This window comes from Ochotona curzoniae, unplaced genomic scaffold, assembly GCF_017591425.1.
Source record: "Ochotona curzoniae isolate NIBS_2020 unplaced genomic scaffold, NIBS_Ocur_1.0 scaffold_4683, whole genome shotgun sequence".
Taxonomy (NCBI): domain Eukaryota; kingdom Metazoa; phylum Chordata; class Mammalia; order Lagomorpha; family Ochotonidae; genus Ochotona; species Ochotona curzoniae.
In genome coordinates, this window is record NW_024467121.1 from 745,076 (window position 1) to 759,563 (window position 14,488).

A 14,488-nucleotide genomic window follows, 5' to 3' on the forward strand; every position below is an offset into this window, starting at 1 on the left:
TTTACTATTCCCACAGTGCCCATCAGCAGTTAACTGGAGGGGAAGCAGAGCCAGGACTGGCCCCTGGACACTCTGGCCCGGAATGCAGGGACCCCAGTGATGTCTTAGTCTCTGTAGCAAATATCTACCCAAGATGATTGTTTCTGAGCCTAGTCCTGAGGCCTGGCACAAGTGTCACAGGTGGCTCTGATCGGGCCTCTCCACGGGATTCAGCCTGCCAGTGTTGGTGACTGCTAGTGTCGGCGACTGCACAGCTGGCTCTTGGTCTCATCGTTTCTGTCCCTTTGCTCAGAGCAGCAATTCTTTGCTACATAGCAACATTTCAGAGTGGTCTGCTGGCCAGCCTCCTGGGCCTCTCTGCTGGAGTCTGTTTCTCAGAGTCACCTCTCAAAGCCTTCTTGGCCACTTTTCTGGTACTAGTAATACAATATACATTCTGGTGTGTTATAGACAACAGTCTTAGGTTGGCTGAGCACCAACCCTGAGGTTGTGGAGGGACCACATGTGCTAATGGTCTTCGTGCTAGCAGAGTGACAACTGGGGTAGTGTAGGGGCAGGTGAGAGACCAAGCCCAGTAGGCTTTCAGAGCAGGCTTGTGGATCCTTGCTCTAATCCATTAATCACATGAAGAGATTAATCTATTCCCGACGGCAGAACCCCAGTCACCTTGTAAAGGTCACTTGCAGAAAAGTAGGATGAGAACTGTACACGTAGCTCAGTTACGATCCAAACATTTTATGTATAGAAAGATGACTGGAAGGAAATCTGTTACAATTCTAAGAGTAGTTATCTTTGATTATTAGTTAGCAATTATTGATTATTTTTTACTGTTCCTGTCCTATGTGATTCTAGACCTTAGAAGATTAATTTTGCATACCTGTGTAACTTATTTTGCATCATATAATAATAAATCCTATTTTTATTTATATAGTAATAACAATAGCAGTAATATTAATAATTGTTGTAATCTTTGTGTTTCCTCAAACTTGTGTGTTGCAATATTAACACCAAAGCGATGGTAACCCCAAAGCGGAGGTGGGGCCTCTGAGGGGATTAGCTCATGGGGATTAGGTCTGGAACCGGACTGGGGCCCTTAGGAATAGGGTCCTGAGGACTAGGAGTTTCTTCCACCAAACAAATGGTGACACAGTGAAAAGATGGGGTCTATGAGCTTGGAAGTGGGTCCTCACCAGACAGCAACTCTGCTGGAGACTTGATGTCAGACTTGAATCTGCAGAACTGTGAGAATGAATTTCTATGAGCCACTCAGGCTATGGAACTGTTTCTGTAGCCTAACTACCCGAGGGGGAAGTAATGGTCATAGTAGTTAACGACTACAGACTGCCTGCTGCATCCCAGTCATCGCTAACGTGACTGAATTTGCTCTCACCACCTTGTGAGATCAGCTCCACTGTTGACCCCACTTTACCAAGGCACCAAGAACTGCAGTTGGTTTCGCAGTCCCAGGGCCAGCAAGCAGCAGCCTGGCAGTAGCTACGCCTCACCTTGCAGCAACCGACCAGCAGCTCTGGTTCTCTGTGCTACAGACACCGCTCTTATCAAAGGCTCCCTTTCAATTTAGCTTCTCCATGATGCCTGTTTATTAATTTTAAAAAAAAGTTATAATTGCTGAGATAGGAAAGAGTGACATGGGCTTCTATTAGTCACTGTCAAGCTTTTCTGTTTGAAAGGAATATTTGCATTTTCTGACATTAGGGACAATTAGTCACCCGTCAAATTCTGCATTAATAATGGATTTGTCGTTTGTGCATGATAATGTGTATCATTTGGCCTGCAGCAAGTGTCACGTAGCTGTGACTGAGAGTTCACCCACTAGGATGTCATTAAGCTGTTTAGTATTTTTTGTGCCCACATAAATCCTCTGCCTCGAGTTGGTTCACCAACCACACATTGCTGACATCTCATATCTTTTTTAAAAAAAGATCTATGTATTTTTATTGGAAAGGCAGATTTACAAAGAGAAGGAGAGACAAAGATTTTCCTTCTGCTGGTTCACTCCCCAACTGGCTGCAGCAGCCAGAGCTGAGCTGATATGAAACTATGAACCAGGAGGTTCTCCCAGGTCTCTACACAGGTGCAGGATCCCAAGGTCTTGGGCCATCTTCTGCTGTTTTCCCAGGCCACAAGCAGGAGCTTCATGGGAAGTGGAGCAGCTGGGGCATGAACCGGAATCCATATTGGATCCCAGCTTGTGCAAGGCAAGGACTTCAACCACTAGGCTATTGTGCTGGGTCCTTAAAATTGAATCTTTTTTTTTTTTTAAAGATTTATTTTTATTATTTTTTCATTGGAAAGGCAGATATACAGAGAGGAGAATCTTCCGTCCATGATTCACTCCCCAAGTGAGTGCAACAGTCGATGCTATGCCTATCCAAAGCCAGGAGCCTCTTCCGGGTCTCCCATGCGGGTGCAGGGTCCCAAAGCTTTGGGCTGTCCTCGACTGCTTTCCCGGGCCACAAGCAGGGAGCTGGAAGGGAAGCGGGGCTGCCGGGATTAGAACCGGCGCCCATATGGGATCCCGGGCATGCAAGGTGAGGACCTTAAGCACTGCGCCACCGCGCTGGGACCCGAAATTGAATCTTAATAGCCACCATGGGGACCATCTTTCACAGGAGAGTCACAGGGCCTTCAGGACTTCAGCACAACTGGAATCCAATAACCCCTGGGCACATAGGGCACGACTGTCCTCTGGGTAAGGGTATGAGTGCATAGCAAAAAGCCAAGTTGAGGAAGGAAAAGAGGCCTTGGCTGTGGGCAGGGTGCGTGACAGTGACCTCCATAGTGTCATCAAAGCCTGTGGAGATTAGCACTAGCACCACCATTTAAACTATTCTGGGCAATGGTTTCTATTTCTGTGGTGCCCCTTTCTTTACAAAGTCCCGGCACAGTAGAACGGCAGGGAACCTGCGTGACTATCTGCAGCTGTGGCGCTAAGGGTCTTGGGTCTGGGCTGAGACTCCAGTGGGGTCTGCAGACCCACTACGTGCATGACGGGGGTGGTGTTGTGATGCATTAGGTCAAGCTATTACTTGCAAAGCCAGCATCTCATATTGGACCGCCAGTTCAAGTTCTGGCTGCTTTGCTTTCCTAGCTCCCTAACACACTTGGCAAGGCACTGGAAGATGGCAGCTCTGAGGCTGCAGTGCAAAGCTGTTGCTTCTTTCCTTTTGATCAGGGCAGCAACGAGAGCGAGTGTGCACAGGAAGCGAAGGACCTGCCTCCTGTCCATCACCAGGGAGAGGAGGCAGGAGCTGCTGTCACCATCTGCTTCTCACCAGCCTCCATTAGCACCCTACCGGCTACTCTGCCTGCTGGCTCCACAGCTTGGGCTCGTGTTGGTTCCGAAAAACAAAATCCTTCAAATCTGTATTTCTGGAATTCTTCTCAAGTGCTAGGCAGACATGGAAATCACAACAGCTTAAAGCTTTGCTGTTGGCCCTGCACCAAAATTGCACACTGCCTTATTCAAATTGAAAAGGCCCCGCCTGGTCCCCGAGTGAGCACCACATGGCTAAAATTAGCCAGGCCATCTGCTGAGACAGCAGCTGGGCTATTCTGAGCCCAGCAATCTTGCCTGGAAGTGGAGCTGGGCCTGGGGGGACAGTGTGGGAGAGGCTGGTGGCTCTATGGTCTAGGGAGATGTTGAAGAATGACAACTGACAGGGAAGGCCACTTGTGGTGTTGTTTGCCAGGGGATAGGTCAGGTACCTGCTGTCCGTGTCCTGGTCACTCTCCTTTCTGGCCTGGAGTTTCCTGTTTGGATTCAGACTCCTTGCACAACCATCTTCTGGGATTTCATTAATAATGACAGCTGGCCGAGACTTATGGGAGACTTTATTACAAGCCAGGAACCCCATTAAATACTTATTAGCACCCCAGATTTTGGGGATTCATTACAGCTAGATTCATTTCCTTCTGAAGCCATGATGAAGAGGATTGGTTGAAAGCACCACACAGGCAGTCAGAGCTCAGATGATCGTAAGAATCCAGGGGTTTACCGTGGGGACCCTAACTCCTACTTGTCCTATCTCTGGACAGGGAGACACCCTTCAAAGTTCAGAACCCACTGCATGAAGAAATGGCCTGGGAAAGCAGTTGAGGATGGCCCAAAGCCTTGGGACCCTGCACCCATGTGGGAGACTTGGAAGAAGCTCCTGGCTCCTGACTTCAGCTCAGCACAGCTCCAGCTTTTGTGGCCACTTGGGGATTAAATCAGCAGACAGAAGATCGTCCTCTCTGTCTCTCCTCCTGTGTATATGACTTTCCAATAAAAGTAAACATTTTTAACAAAGAGAGATATGAAGAATTTCGGTGTATAAATGTGACCCAGTGTTGTGGTTGGTGAGAGTACCTCCTTCAACACTGCCACCCCACATGGGCAGAGTCCCAGTGACCCCACTACTTGTACCATCTTCAACCGCTTTCCCAGGCCACGAGCCAGGAGCCTGATGGGAAGTGGGCTGCAGGGATTAGAACCAGAGCACATATAGGATGCTGGCGTGAGCAAGGTGAGGACTTGTCACTAGGCTACCACACCAGGTCCCATGGCTCCACTTCTGACCCAGCTCCTTGCTAATATGCCTGGGAAAACAAAGGAAGAGGGCTCAAGCCCTTAGGCCCCTGCCACCCATGTGGGAGACCTGCATAGCGTTCAGGGCTCTTGGCTTTAGTGTGGCACAAGGTGGCCACTGTGGCTATTTGGGGAGTGAATTAGTAGACAGAAGATCGGATTTTTTTGGAACTCTACCTTCCAAAATCTAAATGAGCATACAGTTTAATATGCATACGCCCCTTCCTGCCAGAAATCCTAGACTTGTCCAAAAGCTCCCCTTCTTGTCCAGCTTCTTGCGTATGTGTGGGAAAGCAGCATGCAGTGGCTCAAATATCTGAGCTTCTACTACCTATGTGGAACACCTGTATGCGGTTCCTGTCTTTGGCCTGGCCCAGCCCTGGCTGATGCAGCCATTTGGGGAATCCACCATAACAGGTGGAAGATCTCCCAAAGTCTGTATTTCGAACTCCCTTCCTCTGCATTACTGGGTCAGCACAAAGAGCTCCTAAGAGCTAGGTCACAGCCTCATCTTCCTTTTTTTTTTTAAAGATTTATTTTTATTATTTTTTCATTGGAAAGGCGGATATACAGAGAGGAGAGACAGAGAGGAAGATCTTCCGTCCGATGACTCACTCCCCAAGTGAGTGCAACGGCCGATGCTATGCCTATCTGAAGCCAGGAGCCTCTTCCGGGTCTCCCATGCAGGTGCAGGGTCCCAAAGCCCTGGACTGTCCTTGACTGCCCTCCCGGGCCACAGGCAGGGAGCTGGAAGGGAAGCGGGGCTGCCGGGACTAGAACCGGCGCCCATATGGGATTCCGGGTGTGCAAGGTGAGGACCTTAACCACTGCGTCACCGCGCTGGGCCCCACAGCCTCATCTTCTAATTAATAGAGCCATTTTCTCTCAGAGACTAAGACCTCCAAACAAAAACTGTACGTGTGGTATTACAAGTACTAGCAGTAAGAGCAGCTTACTCTAACCTCTGTCTCCAGGCTCATGCGCTGTGGCTGGTGGTGATGATACACAGCAGTACATTCTGATCTCTGATGTAAAGCATCTACTGCATCCTCTTCCAATGGAACCTTAGCCCTTCGGGGTATAGCCTCCCAACTGGAAGCATGGTGAGCCATTCATTCCACCTTTACATGAGGTCACTTCTGGGGGCTGGGCCATATGGGGTAACTCGTTGATTGATGGGTACACACCCAGTGCTTAGGAACCAAGCTCCTCAACCAGAGCCATGCTGTGTGCGTGGCCACAAAGATGGAGAAGCACTGAGTCTGCCTGGCATGTGGGAGACACCCTGGCACCTGTTCTTAGGTCAGGGATGGGATACCCTCTATGAACACAAGGGCCAAGCCACGAAACAGCAAGTCTCCAAACATGTATCTTACAACCCAGAGACACACTGGCAAACTGTCACTAGTCTTAACCATGTGACTGGCCCTGACTAGTATTTGACGAGTATTGAAGAGAAAGATAGCATTTCTTGTGACACTCGACCCCTGCTGAGGTACCCTTGGTCATAAACAAGACCCGAGGCCGAGGTCCCAGCCTGGAAACGTGGTGGCAATACCTGCTGCATCCAAGAAGTGATTCGCAAGCTTTTGGGAAACGTGTTCAAGAGTACTATGAGCATGATAAAATCAGTCCGATGGGTCAAAAATATGCCCAGCCGCCGTCCAGGTCTCTGCATATACGCATTTTCTGAAGCAGCCAAGGGACTGGGATGCCTTCTAGCTAGGAGAGTGAGCAGTTTACACCTGAAAAGTTCACAGGGCTTGCATCAGCAGCTAGGCTGCAGCTAGCCCAGGCATCATGAAGCGTCAGGCTGACCCCTCAATGGCAGCTCTCTAAGAGGGCTAGAATGCTGAAGGAGCTCTCTCAACCTCTGAGAGAGGACAGCACCAAAGTGTGAAAAAAAAAACTACGGCTGGAGTTATGTGTGGTGCCTCCCAGCAGCGCTGGGGCCAGCACATGCTGCCCAGGGCCATGAGATGTGGGTCTTGCAGTGCTGGGCAGTACTGCAACTCAAGAACACTCCCGGGCACACAGTTAGGTGGAATAGCTCATGGGACAGGTGTAGAGCAGCACCCCAAGGCTCTAGATTCAAGCCTGGTTTTCCAGACATTTTAATCACTTGCTTGCTGTTAGCTGCTTCCATGACACAGAGTTTGAAAAATAGAAAATGACTTCTGAGATGTAATAGAGTTGGTTCCTTTGAATTTTGATTACAGGGAACTCATTAAGCAATCACTCCAACCTAAAAATACTTAGTTTGGTCAGGTGGTGAGATGGTTTAATCACCTTTCTCTGTGCTGTTAAAAAAAAAGTGAAGAGTATGGAATATTCAGGATTTACAGAGTGAGCTCAAGAGCCTCTGGGATGGCAAAGGGTCTCCAGTCAAAGGTGCCAAGGATTCTTATCAAACTGTAAACAATGAGAATAGGCAAACACAAACCTGTCATAGAAGTCAGTTACCTGTCTATACTTGGACCCTACCTAACTCCTTTCCTGTGCTTGGTACAGCCTGCAACACTCCAGTGTACCAAGCCAAAAACAGTATTGCTGATACACTGAGAGTGCTTCATGTGGCAAACACTGCAACAATGCTTTGTGTCTTTACTGACCTGCATAGGGCCTACCCATGGCTTTCCTCACCAGATTTCACAACACTGGGTTGGAGACCATAGCTTTGCACGAGGTTTACAGAACCCAAGCCCTGGCTTTATGGCCCTGCCCGGGTGGTTTTCTTTGCTCAGTGATTATTGGAGAGGCTACCTGGCCAACAATATTCCTACTGGCCTCTGCTGAAGGGCAGGAGGGCTATTAGACATGTTCCCAGTGTACATATGGGGAAATTCAAGTGTCAACATTTAGCTATCAGTCAAATAACTGCGTAGCCATGTGAGGCAATGAGGGGCACGCCAATCTTCCACAAAACTGTACTGTTATCTCTGATAAACCCAAGAGGACACAGTGTCTTCTTATGCTGGTTCCTGTACCCAGGAAGGTATTCCCAGTGCACAAAGCCTGGTTTGCTGCTGCCATATTCTGGGATTGCAGAGATGCACATATTTGCAATCCCTTTGTAGTCTCTTTGGATCCTGCACTGTGAAGACTGAGCCGCGTCCATAGCGAGAATGAGACCACACACACAACACACAAATACAGGAGTTATTTACATTTTAATCGAGAATGACTATTAGCCCATAGGTTGCTATAGTGGTATTATGGTTCATTTTCATTTGGAAGACAAGATTAAGATTGCTCATTGGAATCTAGAACTTAAAAATGTAACTTTCAATTTACTACATTCTTTATCCTGAGAGCTTTCAAGTTCAAGTATTTCTAGAAAAGGAAAGGGCTGTTTGCTTCTAAGAATACGAATATGTTATAATGTTCCTCCATTTGGTCTCTTCAGACGCATCACCAAAAGCCAAAACCCAAACAAATCCTCCCCAGAAACTAAAAAGGGGGGAAAGAAACAAGATAAAAAAGAAAATCTAAGGTATGAAATTAGTTTTTATTTTTAGCTCAAAATAAAGGTTTAACATTTTCTCAGAATCAAAACTAAAGAGGAACACTTAGAAAAAGGTGGAAGGAAGCCTGCTTTTCTCTCTACCTAGAGAGACCTGTAAGGCAGCCGCTCTACCGTGGCTTGGTTCTTTCCATGGGGCTACACTAAGCAAACAAAACAGAGCAAACAGAACTTCTCCCTGACGTCCTCCTCCAGCCAGCTCCAGATACCGGGGCTGTGTTCGGCAGGGAAGAAGCCCCCAAACACGATGCAAAACAAGGGATGTGAGAAGTTGGGAACCACCTGACCGTGTTCACGTGAAAGCCATCCTAGGGAGATCTAGCACAGGTAGATCAGCAGGTGAGTGCGGCCTCCAGCCTGCTGGGCTCTGGAACGCAGCAGGGGAAGCCACAGCAGAGCTGCAGGGGGCAGCTGGGCCCTGTATCACTGTTCACCACAGGGATGTCTTGAAATTGAATTTCAACTTCAGCAGATACTTCAGATTTACCTGAGCAATATCATAGACGATGTATCTGGAGGAAGGCATGTTAAGGAACCCATGGTTGCACTTTGCAGAGTGAATGGTGGCACCCCCTTCCCCAGGGACAGCAGGGTGCCCAGAGCCCTGAGGTGTGGCCCGGGGAGGCGTGGTGGTGGTGGTGGTTAAGGTCAGCGAACCCTCCCGGGCAAGGGAATCCTGGTACCCTGTGAACCAGGCCTCAGGGAGTCAGTCTGACTTATTGCTGTGCTCCGGGGTTGGTAGAGGGGACCATGCAAGGAACCTGGTTACCCTGAGACACACTGGAAGTGAGTGTGACCAAGGCCACCCCAGGGCATCCTGGTGCATCTGTGTGTCCATCCAGGGCACATGCTTGAAAGGATACTCATTATAAAGCAGACAGGTGTCGTTGACACCAGAGGAAATGCCAGTCCCCAAGGGAACTTCTACACCATCCAGAGTAATACTAGCCGAAGGGTCGGGGGTGGTCTTTCCCAGACCTGCAAAAACAAGTGCAAGCTGTATGAATGGAAATGGTGACAAAGGACGTTGACAATGTTCCAGGAAAAGGGGAATGGTTTTACATTGCGTCTCTGTGTTCACTTTAAACATGTAACTCCTGCACTCTATCCCTTGGGTATAAAACTGTGAGCTATATAGCTCAGGACTTCCGGGCATCAATCTTCACAGGTTGTTCCACAAGCAGCAGCCTTCTGTGGGGGCCACACTTCTACTGCAGAGAATTCTAAAGCTGTCACTTTAAGCAGGCAGCTGAAGGCCCTAACTCCTCATGTGCTGGCCATCTCCAGTAACAGTAGGGTATTCTAGCACCATTATGCCCCAGGAGAGCCTTCCTGCTGCTGTTCAGACAATGAGGTGAACAGTGGGTCTAGGAAGCAGCTGGCTTCCATGCCACTAGGAAGCCCAGCTGCAGCCATATAGAATGGACGTGCCTTTACAACAGGAGCCTTCAACTGCTTTGGTAGCTAGCCAGAACATGGCCTCTGTGGAAAGAAAGCCCATTCCCGGGTTGCATAGGGAGCCAAGCTGTGTTACCTTTGACGCTGTGTTTGCCCTTGGGTAACTTGCTGATATGTGAAGCGTGCTTCAGTTCATACCTATTCAAGAGAGATGGGCTCAGAACAGCTTTCAAAAGGATGGGCCAGCTGAGCTGAGTGCCCTCAGAACCCACTCCATCCACTGCTAGGAGCTAAGGGGTGCTTCCTTTTGTAGAGCTTCTGTCCCACCATCACTGTTATGGGGCCATTCCAAGGACAGGCCCGGAATGGGACTATGAGCAGCTGCACTGCAGGTTTCTGTTAGCCTGTGATCCCTGGACCTTAGGCCCAGGAGATGCCCTTACTTTTTTGGGTGCAGCTGATAGGACCACATTGGCTTAATCAGGTATTAGGTATTCTTTGTGGAGAATGTGAAACTAGGTTTGCGAAACCAGTTCCATGTAAGTTAGTTTCAGAAAGTCTGGCAAGGCCAGGGCTGTTGCAAGGCAACAGGGCAGCTTCTGTGCTATCCCACACCCTCTTCTCAGCCACAGAAAGGGCATTCAGCAGCAGCTCCTGAGGTGAGTCCATGTTCCCTTCTCTGCACCTTCCTTGACTCCTTAACCCGAACTGGCTTCTTTCCTTACAAGCCAAGAGTTCTAACTGGCAGGGACTCCAAGGCAGTGTCCTTCCCCAATGCCCACTCCACCTGGCCCCATTAACTGGCCCCGGCTTCAGAGCCAGGTTACTCACATGTTTCCAAGGGCAACTTCTCCCAACAGGATTAAGCCTATAGGGTCTCCCTGAGATGTGTGACAGTAGTTGGCGCTCTTGGAGACCATGTCAGCAAAATAGATCCCTTTCCCGAACATGTAGCCCGTCTGGAGGGTTGGAAAAGAGAAAGTTGAAAACCTTTTCCCAGGAAGTCAGGAAGTGATTCAGTGTGCCTATGGGAGCCAGGCCCCTGGGTAAGTGCTGTAGTCCTCCCCTTTACCCGCAGGAGGTCTGAGCTTACAGATGGGCCAGGAGGCTGAGGCCCAGGAATTGTTAAGAGTTACTAACCCCCTTGACCCACTTTCCTTTCCTCTCAGACAAGGAAAATCACCTCATAGGGCTGCCGTGAAGACTGAATGAGTCAATACGTGGTAGACCAGTGCCATGTGAACACCCAAGGAGGGCCGGCCATTTTGCCTATTCCCTTCTCTATGTGAAAAATGGGACTGAGAGTGCCTAGGCCATCTGCCCAGTTACATACAAGTGCATAGTACTGGTAAGTGCCATGAAAGCTTTTCCCTCTTCACTGTTTACAACTCTGAGAGGTTGGTAGTGGCACTCTAGGACCCTGTCCAGCTGGCTACCTCTACAACCAGCAGGTGACTGACCCTCCCTCAAGCATGGGCGAGGCTTTCCTTATGGATTACCCCTTATGAGTGAGGAAGATGTGGAAACCCATCTCACAGAGGCTGCCCTGCCAGCCAGTGGCAGACAGGTATGAACACAGGCTGCCCTTTGGCTCCAGCCTGGAACATGCCCACTAACACACTTCATGAACGTTCACAGCAGGCCCTGGTCTGGATACTTCTGACACGGAAACCATGTCTGAGAAATCTGCAGCAACACTATCAACAGGGCTGAGGTCTGGAGGGAGAAGGTAGTACAGGTACTATCTGGGGGCTTTGGCCTCAGGCATCTTTAAACTGGCCCCTTGTTTATGGGGGGCCCAGAATGTTCTCTCTAAAGGATCCATAATACTCCCCTACCTAACCCCACCCATCCCCGGGCCAGACAGGCACGTACCACAGGCGCTTCGGGCGGGGCTATCCGCAGACCTTGGGACAGGATCCCAGCAAAGTTGGTGGTCCTGGACCCATGCCACAGTAATTGTCGGTTATGAAGCTGCTTAAAGGGCTTATAGCGTTGGCTCTCTCCTTCACGCTCTATCTTAAAGATCTGCTCAAGGCATTTAAGGGGAAACAGAAGTCAGGCATTACTCTGGTTAATGCAAAGATTCAACAGGGTATGAGTCGGGACCAGTCTCCCTGTAGCTAGAAAACTGAAGGTCGTTTGCAGAATGGAAGATGCTAGGTAGGCCAAGAAGAACTGAGACCTGTCCAGGGCCTGCCCAGTAGCAACTGGCCATGGCACTCCTGTGCAGATGCTTGCTTACCCGAGCAACCCTATGGTGGACCTCTCAGTGCTTCACCCTGATTCTAAAACCAGGCTTACGGATAGGACATATCCTTTCCTAAATAAAAAGCCACCCCCAAACTCTAAGACTACTAATTTTCTCGTTCAACAAATGAATCACTTCCTCTGGTGATTTGGCAAAGTAAGCCGCTCATTTCTCTCCTTGCCCAGGATGGAGGAGTGGGCAGGCCTAGCTGGCAGGAGATGAAATGGGGTGGGGAAGAAGGGGGATTTCTTACGTCAACAACTTCCAAGTCATATGCATTGTGCGTTGTTGCATGAGTGTTCTTCACATATTTCCTGATGACCTCAGCTTCTTCAGAGTCTTTGTCAACCACCTACAACACAGCATTCGGAGATTAAAGGAATGGTGACCACAGAAGAGCACCAGGGAGGCAAGACGCCCGTCCACGGGCTCAGTGGATGCTCAGACCAGTAACATGTGCCATAGCAGAGGCCCAGGGCCAGCCTAAGTTCCAGGCCTATCCACTGGGCAGTCCCACTTTCCCAACATATCCACCCTTTCTACTTGAGTTGTAGAGGATTTCAGGGTTGTATTTTCTGTGTTAAAAATTCCTTGTTGTGGGATATCAGGACAGCCAGAAGCATGGGCTCAGTGTCAGTGAACAAGACTCTGGAGTAAGGAGTTCCAGCTTGTCATGAATTTGACATGATGGACGGTGATGTCTGGTCCCATGGCTAAGCCATTCATCCGGAAACCTGAAACCCACATTATCAGGACATGATGGACTGCAGTGTCCAGTCACGTGGCTAAGTCATTCACTGGGATGCCCGAGACCCACATTATCAAATGGCCAGGTTTGAAGCTGGCTCTGCTCCTCATTCCAGCTTCCTGTTAATTTGCAATCTGGAAATCATTAGGTGGTGGCACACCAGTTAGGTTCCTGGCTCCTGGTTCTGGCCTAGCCCAGCTTAGCTGTTGTGGGCATTTGGGAAGTGGACCAGTGGTTGGCCAATCTGTGTACTTCTCTTAAAAAAAAGAAAACAAAACAAATATGGCCTGGTGCAATGACTCTGTGACTAAATCCTCATCTTGCAAGTGCTGGGATCCCACATGTACGCTGGATCATGTCCTGGCTGCTCCACTTCCTTTCCAACTAGCTCCCTGCCTGTGGCCTAGGAAAGCACTAGAGTACGGGTCAAAGCCTTGGCACCCTGCAACAGTGTGGGAAACCTGGAGGAGGATCCTGGGTTTAGACTGGCTCAGTACTGGCCATTGTGGGAGTAACCCAGCAGATGGAAGATCTTTCCGTTTCTTCTTCTCTATAAATCTGACTTTCGAATAAAAAAAAAAAATTTAAAAAATAATTATTGAAAGCAGCAAATGTGCACTCAGCTGTCAGGATTTTTGAGTGCAGAGCCATATACCCGGACTCTCAGTATGGCTATCAAACCACTGTGGGGGAAGTGCTGAAAGCTCTACTGTAGAAAGCTGAGGGTAGCATGCAGAGGCCATGTGTGTTCCTTGCACTTCCAAGTCCTTGTTCTAAGTTCAGGGCCCTGGGGAGCCCAACCCCTGCATTACAGCTGCCATTGGGCTTCCCAACAGTCTCAAAAAAGAGTTCCCCTCTTGACCAAAGGAAAGGAACTTCTGGTAAAATTCCTCAAAAATCCCATCTGTACACTGGGGTGGGGAACCTCTTCTCTGCCAAGGGTCAACTGGATACTTATAGTATTGTTTGTATACCACGGGAAATACTCAACTTAAAAATAAGGCTGTTATAGATACTCTGAATTTCCAGTCCTGCCTGTGGTTACCTTGGCAGGGTCAGACCAAATGACAGTGCAGGCCTCATATGGCCTGTGGGCCAGACATTTCCCAGCCCTGCTCTATACCATGCTGAAGCCCCCAGCATGGAAGCCTGCCTTCAATCTTGTCCCATCATTAATAGCCAAGAAGCTGGCAGATTAAGGACCACCAGCAGCAACAACTGGCAGCTTGCAACACCTCTGAGCTCTGGACCACTGCTCTCAGTTAAGACACTTGCAGAAGGGCTGGCTGGGCTTGTTACCTTAATGTCTGTTTTGAGTTTCTCATAGTTGACATCAATGGGGTCCTTGCTGCTATCATCAGACCCACCCCTGAGCAGACTGTAGGCCACCTCAATGTCCAGGAGGTTGTCCAGCATTTCCACCTTGGCCTGCAGCAGAAGGAAAATAAGCGAGTTAACACCAACCGGTCTGGCATAAGAAATCTATAAGTAGGGTTAGGCATCTTGCATAGTGGTGAAGATGCCACTGAAGGGGCCCACATCCCATAGCAGAGTGTTCCACTCCTGACTCCAGATTCCTGCTAACGTGTCTCTAGGACACAACAAGTGACAGCTAAGGTAACTAGATCCCTGCCTACATGGGAGGCCTTGCTCAGCATGGGTTGTTGCAGGCATTTAGTGTCTGAACCAGTGGGCTGAAGATATGTGTGTGACACTCTGCTTTTTAAAGAAATAAATCTAACTCAGCTCTTTCTCAAAGAAATAAAATGCAAACATCCGTGCAATTTTATGTTTCCTGTTTACCAGTTTGAAAATAAAGGGGATGGGGTACAGTTAGCCTAACTGCCATTGGGACATCAACCAGAATGGTAGGGTCTGAGTCCAGCTCCCTGCTAATGCAGACCTTGGAAGCCAGCTGAGTCAGATCTGGCTTTTGTGGGCACCTGGGAGGTAAGTCAGTGAATGGAAGATCTGTCT

At 49.0% G+C, this 14,488-nt stretch overlaps 1 protein-coding gene across 1 annotated transcript in view; it reads right to left on the reverse strand.

Moving 5' to 3' along the window:
- Positions 1-7,742: 7,742 nt before the first annotated feature.
- Positions 7,743-14,488, reverse strand: part of PARP1 (poly(ADP-ribose) polymerase 1) — a 43,059-nt gene continuing 36,313 nt past the window's right edge. Inside the window, exons 17-23 of the mRNA XM_040967794.1 lie at positions 13,811-13,939; positions 12,017-12,115; positions 11,388-11,540; positions 10,344-10,471; positions 9,649-9,710; positions 8,978-9,092; positions 7,743-8,626 (exon numbers count right to left, since the gene is read on the reverse strand). Of these exons, the coding sequence (XP_040823728.1) occupies positions 8,545-8,626; positions 8,978-9,092; positions 9,649-9,710; positions 10,344-10,471; positions 11,388-11,540; positions 12,017-12,115; positions 13,811-13,939 (768 nt within the window). The 3' untranslated portion in view covers positions 7,743-8,544. The remainder of the gene's footprint in view (positions 8,627-8,977; positions 9,093-9,648; positions 9,711-10,343; positions 10,472-11,387; positions 11,541-12,016; positions 12,116-13,810; positions 13,940-14,488) is intronic.